This window comes from Heliconius melpomene, chromosome 10 (assembly GCF_056956725.1).
Source record: "Heliconius melpomene rosina isolate 202511_hmr_F chromosome 10, ASM5695672v1, whole genome shotgun sequence".
Taxonomy (NCBI): Eukaryota; Metazoa; Arthropoda; class Insecta; order Lepidoptera; family Nymphalidae; genus Heliconius; species Heliconius melpomene.
The window spans coordinates 9,527,145-9,548,314 of NC_140398.1; the positions used below are offsets into that span (position 1 = coordinate 9,527,145).

The 21,170-nt window shown below is 33.1% G+C and overlaps 3 protein-coding genes and 1 long non-coding RNA gene across 10 annotated transcripts in view; 2 read left to right on the plus strand and 2 right to left on the minus strand.

Moving 5' to 3' along the window:
- The window catches only part of kcc (solute carrier family 12 member kcc), a 257,609-nt gene that overhangs the window by 166,737 nt on the left and 69,702 nt on the right, over positions 1-21,170 (plus strand). The window lies entirely within an intron of this gene.
- Positions 329-16,013, plus strand: LOC146535490 (uncharacterized). Its single transcript, XR_014878290.1, has 2 exons — positions 329-829; positions 15,833-16,013. It is a non-coding gene; the product is annotated as an uncharacterized LOC146535490 (long non-coding RNA).
- LOC146535491 (trypsin, alkaline C-like) lies at positions 3,078-4,752 on the minus strand. The gene is made up of 4 exons (XM_085190672.1): positions 4,687-4,752; positions 4,204-4,375; positions 3,586-3,877; positions 3,078-3,404 (listed from the first exon to the last, which is right to left on the minus strand). Exons 1-4 carry the CDS (start codon positions 4,730-4,732, stop codon positions 3,111-3,113), a joined length of 804 nt encoding a protein of 267 aa, XP_085046798.1. The 5' UTR covers positions 4,733-4,752; the 3' UTR covers positions 3,078-3,110.
- On the minus strand, positions 7,974-9,700 carry LOC146535492 (trypsin, alkaline C-like). Its single transcript, XM_085190670.1, has 4 exons — positions 9,583-9,700; positions 9,100-9,271; positions 8,482-8,773; positions 7,974-8,300 (listed from the first exon to the last, which is right to left on the minus strand). Exons 1-4 carry the CDS (start codon positions 9,626-9,628, stop codon positions 8,007-8,009), a joined length of 804 nt encoding a protein of 267 aa, XP_085046796.1. The 5' UTR covers positions 9,629-9,700; the 3' UTR covers positions 7,974-8,006.

A 21,170-nucleotide genomic window follows, 5' to 3' on the forward strand; every position in this document is an offset into this window, starting at 1 on the left:
TGGGGTGGTCCTTCAGCTCGTTTGTCTCTTTTTTTTTGCAATAAAAAAACCGTAAATCCGTAAATATCAACAAATGATAGAAAAAAACATTAAGTATATAAAAATATATATTTAATATTAAGCTACTGTATATATTTTTTTTAATAATTGAAAAAAAAATACACGAAAAGCCTAAGTCACAGACTATCATAAAGAAGTTAATATTCTCATCACGAAAAAGTTTCGTTTCTTAATCTACGTTCGTAATTTGTATATAAATTAAGTTTATTAAGTTATATTAAATTATTTTAACGTAACAATTATTTAGGGTAATAGGTCTTTATGTTGTTATTTATGGCTTTTTGTATATTTAAGTATTCAAACGACAAAAACATTTAATTTGAATTATGATTTCTTATTTGTAACATCGTGTAGATTTCTAATATATTTAAAATGTAAATTATAGCGTTACATCCTTTAGTACTTATTTATAAAAAAAAAATAACCATATCCAAGTTAGTAAGTATAAATTCTATGCATTTTTTTTCTAATATTAATTTTATCCATGTTATTTCAATTTTATTTCTGTTTGTCGCAATATGTCCTCTAGAATACTAACAGTAGTATCCAGATAGTTCTTTTATTTTATATTCAACTATCTATTACACACGCCTCTGTTCAGAAGTAGCTTCTCGAAATTATCAATAACTAATAAGCCTCAAGTGATTTGTTTATCATATGTTCGTAGACTTCTTAGTATTACTTCACAATTTATTCTGCTAATAAGAGTGTACTAACAGCAGGAAGCACAGAGAAACTAGTATCAAAACACTCTGCTCTCAGCTTTCTGGTAAGATATTGCGACGTTGCACGCATACGTTCATACTAAAATCTCCTATTTTTTTTTTATTTACAACTGTACCGATTCCTTTTGTCTATATTTTACAAGTAGTTAAATATATCATTTCCCTAATGATAATCGAACCGAAAACCAGAGACTTCGATTTTTATCGAGAATATATACGACTGTTAATAACTCTTATCTTCCATACAAGCGATACAAAACCACTATAAATACATCTAATTTAAAAGGTATCCGTGCAGGCCTCTATAGTCTATATATATAAAAGGACTTGTCCTCACTGACTGAGGTAAGACGCACGCACAGCCGTAACCGCTGTACGTAGAAACGTGGAATTTGGACAGATGTTTACTTTCATAATCTGGACATCCAGTCCAGGGATTTTGAAAAATTTTAACCGTAAAGGGGTGAAATAGGGGTTCAAAGTTAGTAAGGAAAAAAAATTAAATCGGCACCGATTTTTATAAAATTTGAAAGTTTAGATTTTTAAAAGTTTTTAATTGAACACGTGTTTCATCGTTTTCTAGAATTCTCCCCCTAAGGGTGCAAATAAGGGGTTGAAAGTTTGTATGGATTTTTTTTTAAATCTGCACCGATTTTTATAAAATTTGATATTTAGACTCTTAAAAATATTTAATTAAATATGTGTTTCATGGTTTTCTAGAATTCACCGCCGAAGGGTGCAAATAAGGGGTTGAAAGTTTGTATGGAAAAATTTTTAAATCGCCACCGTTTTTTATAAAATTTGAAATTTAGACTCTTAAAAATATTTCATTGAACACTTGTTTCATGGGATATTAGAATTCCCCCTAAATACGCAAGCGAAGCTGTGCGCGTCCGCTTGTATTAAATATAAATCCGGGGCATTAAACAATAAAATTAATCATCTTTGTAAATAGTTTCAAACCTTTGTAAATTTACTAGCAAGAATATTTTCAAAAACTTTGCTTACTAATCTAACCCGCACTTAACTACTGAATATACTCGTATGTATGGTCTAAGATCCCATTGCATAAATCTGTAGGAACCTGTTTTTTTAATAAGAAATGTTGTTTGGTATAAAATTCCCTTGAAAAGAGAGAGACCTAGCTAAAGTATACAGTACCTAATAGACTTATATTTATAGTATTTCATTATTACATCGCCTAGGTATTGTTTAGAATTATACAGATTGAGAGTAACATAAATATAAGTATTTACATCAATATCATATATGTATCAATGAATGTATATACATTGTTCAAATAGTGTTTGCGTTTGATTATTATCATAGTTGTTTAATAGTAGAATACTACACAGTATTAAATAATATACTAATAATTTTAAATAAGAAAACCGATTAAGTGCGAATGGGACTGGCCTACCGAACTGACTAACTTAAGTTTGCTTATGGACTTATTTTGAATGGAATGAAGTACAACCACTATAAATTTTCATTTGTACTTACTTTTCCTTTTATGTGTACTGTAGCTTCTTAATTTCTGTCAAATTTCTTAATATCCACGAGAAATACATTATCTATATATATAAAATCGAAAGGTCACTCACTCATCACGAAATCTCAAAAACTACATGTGGTAGGAATCTGAATTTTGCATAGGAGTTATTTATAGGACGTAGGTAGTTTGCAATATTCGACTTCTAAGGGGTTGTTTTTGGGATTGAAAGTTTGTATGAAACTTCGTTGCTACAAATGCTAGCAGTCTCAAATTTCGCATGGACGTCACTTATAGGCCGTAGGTACTCATGGAGGCAGAAATTAATAATAATGTAGTTCACGCGGGTGAAGCCGCGGGCGGGCCGCTAGTAATATATTATATAGGTATTATTACGCGGCGAATTTCATACAAAACGCTCCACAATTGATGCATAAATACTTGTATCTTTTAATTGCGTTGACGTAGAAGCATGATTCTTTTCTATGCTTCAGGGGATCATAAACAAAAATATTTGATAATTATTCCAGATTGATACCTCCACGCGATCTTTAGTACGGTCCGTACCGTTTAACCTTTTGAGGTACAAAACTCTAAAACAATGCCCAATAAAATGATTTTTAACTATTTTGTGTATAAAACTTAAGGAAATTCAAATAACATTATCTTCCATGACATAGATGTCATAAAACGCTCTTGTCGAACGTTGTCGTTGAACGAGTGTCTTAAAACGCTCAGTAACCATATAATTTTCTATAGCTACATACTAGTTTGATTGAAACGAAATAATAAAAGACACATGAAGTTAATTATTTTAATAGTAATAGTAAAATTTATAAGTTGCTTTGGATCCAGTTAACATAGCGAGATACGCGAGTGTTAACTCCTGGGAAATTTTTGTCAGCACAGCCAGCACCCCATGAGGAAACACCAACGATAACATTGTTGTGGAAAAGAGGGCCACCAGAGTCTCCTTGGCATTGGTCGCGGCCACCGACGTCGAGCCAGCCAGAGCACAACATGTTGTCAGTAATAGTGCCAACTCGGGCATATCGGTTCCTACATACAGCCTGGTTCACGATCCATATTTGCACATGACGAAGTTGCTCAGACGTTGGTTGGAAATTCTGGAATATTAAATAAGAACAAGCTTGACAAAAAATTTAAATTTGATCAAAACTCATAAGAGTTATCTACACAATGATATTACGATGACAAATTGATTTTCGAGTTATAATTAATTTAAATTCAAATTTCCTTGTTTAAATGAAAGCTAGACCTAAAATATATTTTTATACAAATACTTACACCAGATGCCATTTGTCCCCATCCGATGGCCCACACAGGTTGATTGTCCTGAAGTTTGTAGTTATTTCCAGAAATTGATCCAGCTCGGACATTATTGTTCATTGAAAAGGAAGAAGATATACGAGCAATTGCAATGTCATTGTCAAAGTCCTGACGGGCGTGATTGTATTGAGGATGAATAAAAAAATTGCTAATCGTGTGCACAACTCCGCCACTGTGAGCATTTGTAGAGCCAACTCGGCCACGCCATTGAACAGGTCGATCTTGAACGTATGCGTTTCCTGATCTAGAACTATAATTGAATAAATTAAATTACATATAAAAATATAAGTATCACAATGAAACTTAAATTTTATTTAAAAAAATGCATTGGAATAACTAATTAAAATATATTATTCTTTTCATGACGTAAGTTGTAATAAAACGTAAGTCTTGATCAAATTTTAACAAGAAATTGAAAAATCCAAACACAATATGTTTAAATTTATAAAAGTACCTCATGAAGATTGTAAAATGACGATAGGAAATTAGGATATCCAGATAGCCTATTTATATAATAAAATAGTTTCAGTTTTCATTTTTGAATTTTTACTATTAATCGCCTCTCTCTATACTTACTAAAAGCAGTGACCAGCGGAGAGAATACTTCTACTATTTATGATACTACCACCACAAGATTGTCTAAAGTTTCCAGATCCAGAGGACGAAAACAACAAAGCCACAGCCATTGGATATTGGCCAATTGATGTTACGGAGCCCCCTACAATTCTTTGGGGATTTGACGGGGCAGCTGAAATTATGTAGAAGTATTTGAGATTAAAATTATTAAGTATAAGTGTGAAAATAAATGAAAAAGCTCAGGAGTCAAGCTGGCAGAGTTCTTCAAATGTAACAGAAAATAATTTTAACAAAACTTTCCTACTATAAAAATAAAATCTTTAAAGTTAGTTATTGCAAAATGTTATTAGATTTTGCAATAATCTTAGCCACCACACAAAGTCCAAAAACAAGCAACTATATAATTAAAATTAATGAAATAAAACTTGTGAAGTAATTGAATAACGATAATATTATATTTTAAGTAAAACTTTGTGCACATACCAACTGCCACCGCCAGCCCGAGAGCCAATATTAGGAGCGAACGCATTTTAAAGTATAGACTAATAATAATACAGCTACATACTAAATATTGGACTATATATACTCCAATATTTAGGATTATTAATATCAAACATTGATAAATTTTATTTATCAAAGTATCTTTTTAATATCGGATTATGATCCTCTTTCTTGAAAAACTATCATGTACCTACTTAACTTTAATTATCAACACAATCGGCTCCTTCGGCTTTGTTTAAATTTGGGATGAATATATATACATATATATAGTTAAATTTATATATAGTTATCTTATTGTATAATAAAATTAGCGGATAGTGGGGAATGGAAGTGTCTTAATGGGAACTATTTATATGATACTAGTGGACCCGAATGCGGCTACGCCCGCTTGAACTATACGAATATTTATTAAATATATTTATGAAATTATTTTTCAGTGTTCAATAGAGAGATGCGTTAAGCAAGCTCATTTTAGGTGACGTTTTATAACAACAAACTTTGCAAATCGTTGCTTAGCAACGCGACGGTTGTTATTAACATGGCGGAATAAATTGCATGTCAAATTAATAAGTATTTTTATATATTGGTATATATCGAAAATATTACAAATATGAGAAAAAAAAGTATTCTATGTTCATCCCGAGACCCTCAAGTATCTCTATGTGAGTATTTTATCACAATTAAATTAGCGGTTTGGCCCTAATTGCGTAAAAGACAGACAGACAGACAGACAATGTCCGTCTGTCTGTCTGTCTGTCTGTCTATCTGTCTGTCTGTCTGTCTTTTACGCAATCAGGGCCAAACCAAACCAAAATATCCAAAACTAACTTGCACACACAAGAACGTCTAGGCTTCGGTGGGGACCATGTTTATAGTGTTGGATATCTATAGTCTTAAGACTGCCACAAGGGCTACAGTTCTGATCTTTTTATTCCTACGCTCCCTCTTCAAATAGGAGGCAAGAGGAGTGGTTGGGTGGGTGCTGCGGTTAGCGCCAGTGGCAGCTTGTTTGGCTACGTGAAGAACACCCTCGTATAGTGCCGCGCGAAGTATTCCTCTCTGCATCTAACGCACGCCATGCGTTGCTGTCACCTGTTGCTTGAATTGACAGCGATGGCACTGCGCCGGGACCTTTCTGCTCCGCTATGTCTTGATACCCGAGATGTATGTACAACAATTCAGTCACACCGTGTATGCCAGGGTAGGCGAAAAATATGCAACTCGGCCGACCCATTCTTGCTATGATTGGCCGGATGTACTCCGCCTGGAATCTCAATTTGTCCAGGTACCCGTATGTCCAACTCGTGTTGTGGTTTTTATATTCTTAACAAACAAGTATGGCGGTAGAACGAATGGGGGCTGACGATGCGCGTGACAGTGGAGAGATCGGTAGGTGCCGCATAGGTAACTTACACCGCATAGCCCCTAAGTCGGATAAGCGTTGTCTGGGCTAAGTGTTTAGTTTAGGGAGGTCACTGGTGTGGTCTGTGATCGCATGATACCGTCCAAACTCTTATCCGTCTTATAGAGATCGTGATCGATGCCTCTAGACTCGTGCATGACGGATCCAAGGTACCTGAACTATTCCAACTTAGGGGATGACCCAGGACTTATAAGGATAGTGCTCGAGTCCGGGCTCTCGCAGGCCACATACTCGGTCTTTGATACATTGCCAATATGCATTTCATTCATGGAGAATGGTTATGTAACGCAAATGCTGCAGGTAGAATGTATCGGAAAAGATACCAAAACGCTGAACGTCATCCCGATTATCGTGTATTTCGATTTTTCTGTCTTCAACAAAGAAGTAATCCAACAAGTGTCGTACCATCTCGGAATCCAGATTAAATGCGCCAACTTTTAAAGTTACTTGCAAAAATAGTGTAGTACATTTTTTTTATAGTACAGTCGGTTAAAGTTGGGTGTAGTAAATATTTTGAATTTAATGTTTGGCAAAAACACCACATTTTATTGAAAACTGATGCAGGTATGTTTAAATTTTAAACTGTAATTCACAGAAGGGTTACTCATGATTACATTACAGAAAAAAAAATGAAGAAAGAGTAATATTTGTAGTCTTAGGACTTGAAAAATCATCACAGGGTGTCGGTTTTTCCGATATTTTGTAAAATCAATATAATATGAAAAATACACGACAAAGATTTTTTTAAATATTTTTCTCATAACTGTCATGACTTAGTCTATCACCTGGTTTCGTTTTATCGTTGACTCCTGGGACAACCTGTATGTATCAATGAATGTATATACATTGTTCAAATAGTGTTTGCGTTTGATTATTATCATAGTTGTTTAATAGTAGAATACTACACAGTATTAAATAATATACTAATATTTTTAAATAAGAAAACCGATTAAGTGCGAATGGGACTGGCCTACCGAACTGACTAACTTAAGTTTGCTTATGGACTTATTTTGAATGGAATGTAGTACAACCACTATAAATTTTCATTTGTACTTACTTTTCCTTTTATGTGTACTGTAGCTTCTTAATTTCTGTCAAATTTCTTAATATCCACGAGAAATACATTATCTATATATATAAAATCGAAAGGTCACTCACTCATCACGAAATCTCAAAAACTACATGTGGTAGGAATCTGAATTTTGCATAGGAGTTATTTATAGGACGTAGGTAGTTTGCAATATTCGACTTCTAAGGGGTTGTTTTTGGGGTTGAAAGTTTGTATGAAACTTCGTTGCTACAAATGCTAGCAGTCTCAAATTTCGCATGGACGTCACTTATAGGCCGTAGGTACTCATGGAGGCAGAAATTAATAATAATGTAGTTCACGCGGGTGAAGCCGCGGGCGGGCCGCTAGTAATATATTATATAGGTATTATTACGCGGCGAATTTCATACAAAACGCTCCACAATTGATGCATAAATACTTGTATCTTTTAATTGCGTTGACGTAGAAGCATGATTCTTTTCTATGCTTCAGGGGATCATAAACAAAAATATTTGATAATTATTCCAGATTGATACCTCCACGCGATCTTTAGTACGGTCCGTACCGTTTAACCTTTTGAGGTACAAAACTCTAAAACAATGCCCAATAAAATGATTTTTAACTATTTTGTGTATAAAACTTAAGGAAATTCAAATAACATTATCTTCCATGACATAGATGTCATAAAACGCTCTTGTCGAACGTTGTCGTTGAACGAGTGTCTTAAAACGCTCAGTAACCATATAATTTTCTATAGCTACATACTAGTTCGATTGAAACGAAATAATAAAAGACACATGAAGTTAATTATTTTAATAGTAATAGTAAAATTTATAAGTTGCTTTGGATCCAGTTAACATAGCGAGATACGCGAGTGTTAACTCCTGGGAAATTTTTGTCAGCACAGCCAGCACCCCATGAGGAAACACCAACGATAACATTGTTGTGGAAAAGAGGGCCACCAGAGTCTCCTTGGCATTGGTCGCGGCCACCGACGTCGAGCCAGCCAGAGCACAACATGTTGTCAGTAATAGTGCCAACTCGGGCATATCGGTTCCTACATACAGCCTGGTTCACGATCCATATTTGCACATGACGAAGTTGCTCAGACGTTGGTTGGAAATTCTGGAATATTAAATAAGAACAAGCTTGACAAAAAATTTAAATTTGATCAAAACTCATAAGAGTTATCTACACAATGATATTACGATGACAAATTGATTTTCGAGTTATAATTAATTTAAATTCAAATTTCCTTGTTTAAATGAAAGCTAGACCTAAAATATATTTTTATACAAATACTTACACCAGATGCCATTTGTCCCCATCCGATGGCCCACACAGGTTGATTGTCCTGAAGTTTGTAGTTATTTCCAGAAATTGATCCAGCTCGGACATTATTGTTCATTGAAAAGGAAGAAGATATACGAGCAATTGCAATGTCATTGTCAAAGTCCTGACGGGCGTGATTGTATTGAGGATGAATAAAAAAATTGCTAATCGTGTGCACAACTCCGCCACTGTGAGCATTTGTAGAGCCAACTCGGCCACGCCATTGAACAGGTCGATCTTGAACGTATGCGTTTCCTGATCTAGAACTATAATTGAATAAATTAAATTACATATAAAAATATAAGTATCACAATGAAACTTAAATTTTATTTAAAAAAATGCATTGGAATAACTAATTAAAATATATTATTCTTTTCATGACGTAAGTTGTAATAAAACGTAAGTCTTGATCAAATTTTAACAAGAAATTGAAAAATCCAAACACAATATGTTTAAATTTATAAAAGTACCTCATGAAGATTGTAAAATGACGATAGGAAATTAGGATATCCAGATAGCCTATTTATATAATAAAATAGTTTCAGTTTTCATTTTTGAATTTTTACTATTAATCGCCTCTCTCTATACTTACTAAAAGCAGTGACCAGCGGAGAGAATACTTCTACTATTTATGATACTACCACCACAAGATTGTCTAAAGTTTCCAGATCCAGAGGACGAAAACAACAAAGCCACAGCCATTGGATATTGGCCAATTGATGTTACGGAGCCCCCTACAATTCTTTGGGGATTTGACGGGGCAGCTGAAATTATGTAGAAGTATTTGAGATTAAAATTATTAAGTATAAGTGTGAAAATAAATGAAAAAGCTCAGGAGTCAAGCTGGCAGAGTTCTTCAAATGTAACAGCAAATAATTTTAACAAAACTTTCCTACTATAAAAATAAAATCTTTAAAGTTAGTTATTGCAAAATGTTATTACATTTTGCAATAATCTTAGCCACCACACAAAGTCCAAAAACAAGCAACTATATAATTAAAATTAATGAAATAAAACTTGTGAAGTAATTGAATAACGATAATATTATATTTTAAGTAAAACTTTGTGCACATACCAACTGCCACCGCCAGCCCGAGAGCCAATATTAGGAGCGAACGCATTTTAAAGTATAGACTAACAATAATACAGCTACATACTAAATATTGGACTATATATACTCCAATATTTAGGATTATTAATATCAAACATTGATAAATTTTATTTATCAAAGTATCTTTTTAATATCGGATTATGATCCTCTTTCTTGAAAAACTATCATGTACCTACTTAACTTTAATTATCAACACAATCGGCTCCTTCGGCTTTGTTTAAATTTGGGATGAATATATATATATATATATATAGTTATCTTATTGTATAATAAAATTATTGTATAATAAAATTAGCGGATAGTGGGGAATGGAAGTGTCTTAATGGGAACTATTTATATGATACTAGTGGACCCGAATGCGGCTACGCCCGCTTGAACTATACGAATATTTATTAAATATATTTATGAAATTATTTTTCAGTGTTCAATAGAGAGATGCGTTAAGCAAGCTCATTTTAGGTGACGTTTTATAACAACAAACTTTGCAAATCGTTGCTTAGGAACGCGACGGTTGTTATTAACATGGCGGAATAAATTGCATGTCAAATTAATAAGTATTTTTATATATTGGTATATATCGAAAATATTACAAATATGAGAAAAAAAGTATTCTATGTTCATCCCGAGACCCTCAAGTATCTCTATATGAGTATTTTATCACAATTAAATTAGCGGTTTGGCCCTGATTGCGTAAAAGACAGACAGACAGACAGACAGACGGACAGACAGACAGACAGAGTTACTTTCGAATTTATAATATAGGTATGGATTATATGACCATGTACGTTAAAAGTTTTATCAACTCATCCATACCTATATTATAAATTCAAAAGTAACTCTGTCTGTCTGTCTGTCTGTCTGTCTGTCCGTCTGTCTGTCTGTCTGTCTGTCTGTCTGTCTGTATGTCTTTTACGCAATCAGGGCCAAACCAAACCAAAATATCCAAAACTAACTTGCACACACAAGAACGTCTAGGCTTCGGTGGGGACCATGTTTATAGTGTTGGATATCTATAGTCTTAAGACTGCCACAAGGGCTACAGTTCTGATCTTTTTATTCCTACGCTCCCTCTTCAAATAGGAGGCAAGAGGAGTGGTTGGGTGGGTGCTGCGGTTAGCGCCAGTGGCAGCTTGTTTGGCTACGTGAAGAACACCCTCGTATAGTGCCGCGCGAAGTATTCCTCTCTGCATCTAACGCACGCCATGCGTTGCTGTCACCTGTTGCTTGAATTGACAGCGATGGCACTGCGCCGGGACCTTTCTGCTCCGCTATGTCTTGATACCCGAGATGTATGTACAACAATTCAGTCACACCGTGTATGCCAGGGTAGGCGAAAAATATGCAACTCGGCCGACCCATTCTTGCTATGATTGGCCGGATGTACTCCGCCTGGAATCTCAATTTGTCCAGGTACCCGTATGTCCAACTCGTGTTGTGGTTTTTATATTCTTAACAAACAAGTATGGCGGTAGAACGAATGGGGGCTGACGATGCGCGTGACAGTGGAGAGATCGGTAGGTGCCGCATAGGTAACTTGCACGACGCGACGGTACAAACATACACAAAAATATCCAGGTGGTATATCGAGACATTCAGGTGATCTGTGTGTCTTAATTCAGAAGTGTATTTGGCCTCCATTTCCATTATCTTTTAACCGGTAATGAGCATTTTTATCTTTTTATAATCAATGATTTAAATTTGTTTATAATGAATGTTTAATTTTTTTTATTCATATACTCGTAGATTTAGATTATAGTGTTATAGTTAAGTTAACAAGTTGCTATTGAAATGAATAGCTGAATTATCTTAAGGAGATATTGTATAAATATAAAAATATATGTATATAATAACAGAAGTCTAGTTCTAGGTAATATCTAAAAAAAAAATATTAAAAGAAACGTATAAGATGACAAAAGATGTGGACATAAATCTGTAATTTAAGTAAGAATTAAAATTTTTAAAAAAATCTAACTCAAATAAGAATTTATTTTAGATAATAAGTGTCTTTAAATAAATAATATATAACTGTTGAATGTTCAAAACCAAACGTTAAGGTAAGACATATAATACGTTCAGAGATCAGAGATCAAATAAATACACACATTCTTAAAATAGTGGTTGAGATTGCTTATTATCTTAATCATTTAATAGTAGAATCACTGTTAAGTAAGTGCTAAATTAATATACTAATATTTTTTAATTAAAATGTAATAACAAAAAAATAATAATATTCGTTTTGTAAATTATTGTTATTTTTAACCGACTTCTGTAAGAAAAGGAGGTTATCAATTCGACTGTATTTTTTTTATTTTTTTTTTATGTTTGTTACCTCATAATTTTTGACTGGGTGAACCGATTTTGATATTTTTTTTTTATTTGAGAGGTGAAGCTTCCCGAATGGTCCCATTTTTTTGGTCCATGTCTGACAATGGTATCCATGAGAAAATCACATAAGTCTAAGTAGGCATGCTCGCGACTAATAGCCGAATAACTCAATGTCGCGCCACCCGATTTTTATGATTCTTTTTTTATTTGAAAGGATATACTTCAAGTATAATTTGGTGAAAGTTTGGTTAGGTTTCGATTATGGAATCCGGAGAAATTTGAGAAAGTTTGTTTTTTTTGGTAAAAAATTGATTATACTGTAATAGTTACAAGCAAAATATTTTTAAATTGATATCAGAAGTGAGATTCCTGATGGTTGCATTTCTTTTTAACCAACTTCAAAAAAGAGGATGTTCTCATTTTCAACCAACTTCAAAGAAGGGAGATTCCCAATTCGCCCGAATATTTTTTATGTATGTTCTTGTTAATATACCAAAATGTAACTTTGCACAAAAATAATACTTAATTAAATGAAGTTTTACATAGGACAATCACAACCATTCGTTGTGTGCGAAAGTGTCTCAACGGGTAGGACTTTATACACCTTTATCGTATTTATGTTAATTTACATAAGAATGTACAAATAATAAACTATATATAAACCTTCTACGAAAAATACTCGACCTAATGGTGAAAACCGCATGAAAATCCGTTGGGTGGTTTAGAAGAAGAAGAGTTAGAAATAACAGACAGACACGAAAAGCGACTTTGTTTTATAAGATACTAGTGGGCACGGACGCGGCTACGCCCGCGAAAATAATTAAAATAAGTCAAAAAATTATAATAAGTGGAGATTTATTATTAGAAAAAATATCTGAGTAACCGAAATGAACAAACAAAAGAAGTAAAAGTAACTAAAGGAAATTCTTAATATTAGAAAAAGTACCTAAAGTTTGCCGTGCGCGCGTACTAAACATTTTTCTATATTAAATAATTATTAATTTTTGCGAACAATATTAAATAAAATCCCAAATGATTTAAATTACGATATTTTAAGTGTATAACATCGGTATAGATAACCGAACTGAGATAAATTAGTTATAATTACATAAAAAATAATAGTAATTCGAAAATATATATATATATTTTTTCTTAGTGTTTATTTGCAATCAGTCTTGTGACTATGAGCGAATCTGTTCTGTGATGCTGTCGTGCCGAGTGGCATCCCAGCGGATGCATCAACTCATATGCTGCCCAGAGCTAATGGCGGGCTTCTAGCTCTAGGATATGGTGTCGCTTTAATCGCTTCACATAATGGTTCAGGGTGAGTTGGCGAGCAAGTTGATTGGGGTGATTGATTAGCCTCTCTTTGTACTTAGCTGCCATACTCCGAATTTCTTCCTTAATTGTTCTCATCCCGAGGTGCTCGTGAATTTCATTATTTGTTATATACCAAGGTGCTTTTGCAATTGTTCTTAAGATCTTGTTTTGTTGGCGCTGGATTATATTTAGGTTGGAGTCGCTTGCACTGCCCTATAGTTGCAGGCCGTATGTCCAGATGGGCTTTAGGATGACTTTGTAGATAAGAAGTTTGTTGTCCATAGAAAGTCTTGAGTTCCTTCCCAGTATCCAGTACAGGCTATTGTACTTTAGTTGAAGCTCTCGAAAATATATAAAAATTTACAAAACCATCAAAGTCATCTGCCCATTCGCGTCGGTCATACTATACCACTCGTAGGCTATGTCATATGGAATCAGTGACATCTTAATTATTTATTAGAATGTTATACAGTAAACTATAATTTATATATATATTTATTTTCATAAGGATGAATACCAAATTATACAAATCATCTAATTTTTGTTAATATATACAAATCTGTATGGGCGCGCGCCATGTATGCATCCAGCAAACTCACTTTGGGTGACGTTTTCTTAAAACAACAAACTTTGCAAGCCGTTGCTTAGCAACGTGTAGCGACCATTGATGTTATAGAGCCCCCTACAATTCTTTCTGGATTTGACGGGGCAGCTAAAATTATATAGAAGTATTTAAGATTCAAATTAAAAATAATATATTAATAAGTGTGAAAATAAATGAAAAAGCTCAGGGGTCTAGCTGACAGAGTTTTTCAAATGTTACAGGAAATAATTTTAACAAAACTTTTCTACCATTAAAATAAAATCTTTAAAGTTAAGGTTATTGCAAAATGTAATAACCACAAAAAGTTAAAATTAATGAAATAAAAAATTTTAAGTAATTGAATAACGATAATATTATATTTTAAGTAAAACTTTGTGCACATACCAACTGCCACCGCCAGCCCGAGAGCCAATATTAGGAGCGAACGCATTTTAAAGTATAGACTAACAATAATACAGCTACATACTAAATATTGGACTATTTAGTTCAATACCTTTATGATTATTATTATCAAAATAAAGGAACCAGCATTGATAAATTTTATTTATCAAAATATCTTTTTAATACCGGATTATGCTCATCTTTCTTGAAAAACTATAATTTGTATTATTAACAAAATCGGCTCTTTCGGCTTTGCTTAAAGATATAAAAAAAGTAATCAAGATTGTAAAATTGGGATGAATATATGTAGTTTAATTTATATATGTTAAGCTAATCTTGTTATATTATGAAAATTATACTAAACTAGTATTACGACACTGAAATGAATGAATGATTCATTTCCTTGGCAAAACGCGGCGTTCTGTTATTCGGCGGATAGTGGGAAACGGAAGTGTCTTAATGGGAATTTTTTATATGACCATGTCCGTTTAAAGTTATTATCATTTCATATAATAATAAATATTTAAAACTAACATTCTCCTTCTGTTGAACTGTAATCGTTGGACACAAGAGGACGCCTAGGCTCCGGTGGAGACCATGTTTATGGTCACCGAGGTGTTGGACGTCAATATTTTTTTTTCAGCTTCACGTCGTATCCCGCACAGAGCAGGGTAGGCAGAGGGAACCTAATGTCCTAATGTTAAGAGACTCCGATCCTCACTTTCCGTCGATTCTGGTATTGCGTGTTGAGTGGCGGAACTCACCGCCGCTCTTTGCCTTGACTCCAGAGCGAAGAAATGAAAATATAAATGTAAATAAATATTTCATTTCCTCGAGTGGGGATCGAATCCACACCCGTCGCGTTACAGTCATACCCTTGTGCCGCTGCGCCACGACGGCCTCGATAGCCTTGAGGCTACTATAAGGGCTACAGTTCAGGTTAGAGCAAGTAGCGCGAGGTCTTCCCGTGGCCTCGGATAGTCCCGCGAGAAGTGTTCCTCTCTGCATCTAACACAAGCCATGTGTTGATGTCCCCCGCTGCTTGAACAGCGAAACTGGGCCGTGCCCTTTCTTGATACCTGGGATATACAAAAAATCAGTAACACCGTATAAGTCGGATACGAGGTCCGAGGTGTGCGAAAAATATAGCCCGACCGACCCATCCTTGCTCTGTTTGGCCAGGCGTAGTTCTCCTGGAATCTTTATTTTCCCACCTGCCTGTTTGTCCGCTCGTACCGTGGTTTTTATAATCGCAGAGGGTTGGTGGGTATTTTACATTCTTACTGGACATTATATCTACAAATTAACACTCTACCATAATATAATAAGATCTTTGAAGTCAGCTATATGTGAGCATATAGCGTATGAGCATACAACATTAATCCAGCCGTTACATAAGGTCTCTTAAACCCCACATCCTCGTTAGAGAGAATAGAGGCTATAAAAATATAAAAACATTCTTATTTCAATAGAAAAGACAATTGGAATATTTTTAGTTCTTGGGACCCAATCGTAAGAAATTTGAATACTCAAGCCCAAATTCAGGCAGTACGCAAGGCAATTAAGGAATTGTTGATGTTTCAGGACCTCCAAAAGGCTATATTAATAGACGAAAGTGGACTAATGGCTAAAGGCCCTAGCCCAGATGCTGTATCCCCTGTCCCTTCGGACAGAGAGAGAAGACCTTGTGTTAAACGAATACATACAAAATGTAACATTTTTGCAACATTAAACGTTTAATGGCAAAGGGTATTTTGCGCTTCAATTGGTTCTCTAGTATTATTTATTTCCTGAAATAGTACACGTAAAGTAGTATAAGTAAAATATTCATCATATTTTAATCTATTAAAATTTTAACTTTATTCGTGCAAAATGTATGTGACAAATATGACTAACTTGTTGTTAATTTAACTAAAAATTATCATAAATATGAATAACGTTTAATTCGTAAAATAGATTAAAATCAATTGCTGTTATCCTTTTATCTATAAATACGTATATCTGACCAACATCCAACGGATTAAGAGTTTTAAAGAATGTTCATAAAGATAAGATTTATATAAATCTTTTCAAAGGCTATATATACACCCAATGTGTTATTTATGATTTTATTCTTGCTTTGTAAGCATTAGTTAGCAGCTAAATATTAGAAGTTAGTCACCCAAAATAGTGTTATCATGGTTGACGAAAACATAAAATTATAAAATCGAAATTGGTTGTTAGTAGGTATGGTGCCGACGATCTATGTAATTCGTTATTCTATACAGTACCGTCGGCATTGTATAGGATGCCTAAAACTTATAGGTAATTTGTAAAATATTATAAATATATGAAACGAGCTTGCAGGCGGGAGAGAATACAGGCAATACCGGTGTTGTGACTTGAATTTCATGCAGATTTTTATTGGTACTTAAGTATACGCTAATAATACGTTTTAGTGCAGGTTAGGCTATTATTAGTTATTTTTATTTTTCATCATCGTCATATCATATAGCATAGTTTCACGCTTTATGCCTACCGGAGTAGTCAGAGGAAACGGAACGCCACTCTACATACCTCTTTCGCCTCGTCCACTGTCATTAACCTCTCCATACGTAGCATCCGGGGGATCCTCATGCTTTTTACGTGACCTTGCTCTAGTATCTTTGATAATATTTTTTTGAAGGTCAACCGAGGTCTCCCCCTACCTGTCTTACCACTCACTTTTCCGTCATAAATCTTTTTTGCCATTCTTTCATCTCTCATTCGTTTGAACACGTTTTTCTGAATTTTCACCGTATTTTTTTATTTTAAAAGTTTTTAATCCTACCTAACTTGCATTTAAGTAGCTCGAATATTGGAATATAGACTAGAATCTTTATACATTCCCTAGGAAATTTATTCATTATACAGAGTGGAAGAGGCGGCACTCCTTTACTGAAACTGCATATAGGGTAAAATATTTCAAACCCAGAACTAAAGAAATTAATCAAGGTACCTTTAGTAGTTTGGACGTAGAATTTTTTTTTTTCATTTCACGCCTGTCCATATCCATACCTGTATTTCGTGTGACGCACGCATACGTGTGCGACGTTGCCGCTTTGACAGGTAAATGTGTGCGTGTTTATATTATACTTTACAAATGGCGTTTTATTGTGAAACGCTAATTTTATTATTTATTTTGTTTGAAAAAATAACTTTTTCAGTTTTGGGAATTAATTTTTTTCTAAATTATATTAAGCTTTTAAAGAGTAGTTAAAACTGTGGTTTAATTTAAAGTGTTGCTGACAATTCCACCCTGTATAGGTAAAGTACGTAATGGAAATAATATTCATAATATTTCATACATGCCTGGACGCCCCGGGTATTCTATGTATTGCTAAGTAGTATATAGAATATCTGAATTATACACATTGCTGGTAACGTACATATACATATATAATATATCACATTTAATTATTGTAAAAAAAACCGTGTTTTTTGTAATGAATCTAAAGTAAGATAGTAAAAAATAGTATATTATAAACATGCATATATGCATTGTGATACACTGGCGTCTCTGGAGTCATTTTTGTTTTAATTAATAGTTGTGGCTTTATGTCCCACATAAATGTGCCATTGGTTTAGTCGCATTAAAGTTTCAAAATGTAAATAAGGGCCTTTTACGTTTCTATACAATACCAACTTCGTCAATGAGTGCGACATTATTTTTATATAATATATTAAAATATATTTAAAAATACATTTAATTAGGTATTATTTTTGTGCAAAGTAACATTTTGGTATATTGACAAGAACAAACATAAAAAGTATTCGGGCGAAATGGGAGTCTCCCTTTTTTGAAGTTGGTTGATAATGAGAACATCTTCTTTTTTGAGGTTGGTTGAAAAGAAGTGCAACGATCAGGAATCTCACTTCTGACATCAATTTAAAAAGTTTTTGCTTGTAACTACTACAGTATAATCAATTTTTTACCAAAAAAAAACAAACTTTCTAAATTTTGACCGCATTCCATGATCGGAACCTAACCAAACTTTCACCAAATTATCCTTGAAGTGTATCCTTTCAAATAAAAAAAAGAATCATCAAAATCGGTCGCGACGTTGAGTTATTCGTCTATTTGTCGCGCACATACCTAGTGCAAATTTAAGACTTATGTGATTTTCTCATAGATACCATTGTCAGACATGGACCAAAAAAAATGGGACCACTCGGGAAGCTTACCTTTCAAACAAAAAAATATCAAAATCGGTTCACCCAGTCCAAAAATATGAGGTAACAAACATAAAAAAAAAACAGTCGAATTGATAACCTCCTTTTCTTACAGAAGTCGGTTAAAAATAGTACACAGTTTAAATTTAAAGTGTTATTTAGTTTTAATAAACATTATTATTTACTTTAATAAATATTGCTATACCTGCATCTATTCTTTATTCTTTAATAAACGCTGGTTCGATTTTTTTTCACAAATTTTTAATTTCTAATTTTGCAGAAAATACCTAAATAATCACAGACTATGATCACAGAGTTGTGTAGTTATTTCATTTTGACGATTCTATTTTCTTTCTTGTGTTTTCCATACAACCTATCATTCAGTGTTCTATTTAAAATATGCCTGTGTATTATAATTTAATATGTTGTAGAAAAATATAATGTTAATTTAATAATATTAGAAAACTCATATAATAATGTCTATTCAAATAAATTAGACAAATTTCAATCACTTCCTTATCCGCATATCTTATCAATGTATAGTTCACAATTATAACAAAACAAAATTAACAAAAAGATTGAATGTACTGATGTCTGCACTTTTATCAACATGGTAAAGATTGAAAATATACATTCTTGTCTGTTTATTGTTGCGATGTGAACTTTATCATAGGCTTAAAATCAGTCAACGAAATAAATTAGCGAGACATTCTAAACTAAGATGGTGAATCCTACCTACCGACACTCAATACAGAGCCAGCAAATGAAAATGATTTTCCATACATCCATGGAATGGATGGAATAAATCATTTTCATTCATTTTCATTTCATTCTCCCACAATTATGATCGACATAAATTTGTCATAAACTTGCTTACATAAGAAATTAAAGAATAGGTTATGCAAATATAATGCAAATCATGTTCCAAATTATATACATTAAATTTGGTATCCTGATAACACTATTTTATGTTTACATTTCTTGTAAAACGGACTTACTTCTCTTCTGCCAAAAATTGATATTGATACACAAATGAGAAAAAATGTGAAAAACGATTATCGCGATCGGGTTGAAAGAAGATCAAATGCGTTCCAGACTCGCCCACCAACGGCAAAACCCTTTCTATACAAATTTCATGATTATAAGTCGAAGTAGTTTTATAGTGTAATCTGTAGTTAAGACGGTATTCGTACTTATTAGCTTTCTTTTTCAGAATAATGTAAAAAATGTACATTTGAAATGTGCCTGTGCCTTTGCCTCGTGACAAGACCGAGAATATAAAAATATTTCATTGCTCCGAATCGGAAATGAATTGTCCACCGTCGCGTGTACAATCGCTCGCTTTTACCACTGGGCCACGATGGCCTTAAAAAATTATGTTATAAATATATTATCGTCGCTTTAATAATAATAATAATAATAAAGCCTTTTATTTACCGTTGCCACAGTTACAAACTTAATTCTAATTTAATATAGTTTACTTTCTAATTTATTTATTTTTTCTACACTATACTATTATTTATTTTATCTACAATATTACTAATAATATTTAAGTATATGTTATAAGGAGACATATATATTATATTTTTACATATTCTAATTTTACATTAGCGTTAATTACTTGTTTCTTTTACTAATTACTTTATAATATACACTCTACTACACTAATTACTTGTTACTGTTCATTTACTAAATTTTTAGTTCTTTTTAGTTAACTTTTATTCTAATTTTATTTACAAAATATTTTATTTTCTTATTTAAATTTTTCTAAATTATTTATTAAATATAACTAATTTAGTAGTATAATATCAGGCAAGGTCCCCAGACTGGGTATAGGCCTCCTCCAAAGGTATACACTTTTTTTCCATGCAGTGCCGTTTGCTTTCAATTGGTAACATTATTATGTTGCTGTATCTAATGTAAGTCTTATATAATAATCTAATATATAATGATCAAAGTCTTTTTATTTTTATTATTCTGTTTTCTTTTCATAGCTTTTGATCCTTTGGAGGGTTTTGGTCGTACTCTTCCGCGGTGACCAGCCGAATTGGAAGATCTTTTGTTTTAATTTTGTTTTTTTTTTTTTTTTTTTTTTTTTATTTCTTCTTTTCTTATTAGTTTGACTATGGAGGAGGTGCTTGATTGCTATGCTTGTTTGTTTTATTATTATTCTTATTTGTAGGATTCATTACAAAATTTAATTTTCCTTGTTTTATAACTCCTTCTGAAAGACTGTTTGATGGTTTAGCTGGTACCTCCTTTTGCTGTATTTTGTTCTTTTTATTTATTTGTATGTTTTCCTCTATATTGGTTATAGTAGCATTTTCAGGTGATGTAGGTAGTTTACGCTTAGAATTATTTTTCCATACAATAAGTCGATCATATTTGATTACAGCTATGTTTCCTTTATCTCTTTCTAATTGTAGTTGTTGTTGTAGTTCTCTTCTTTTCTCCAGTATCTGTTTTGGATAATCTTCTTTGATGTAATACTGCATACCTTTTAACTCCCTCTTTTGTTTCATTATTTTTATTTTTGTTCCTAGAGTTGAGAGAGTAACTACTATTGGTCGTGTTCTTTCATCTTTCTTTCCTATTTTTTTGACTTCTTGAATGTCGGCATAATTTAGTTTTACAGAGAGATATTGCTCCAACCAGTTGATTACGTTTCTTTCTAGGCTCTCGTATGTTTCTTCGTTGTTTTCTATACCGAAAATAACCACATTATTTTTTC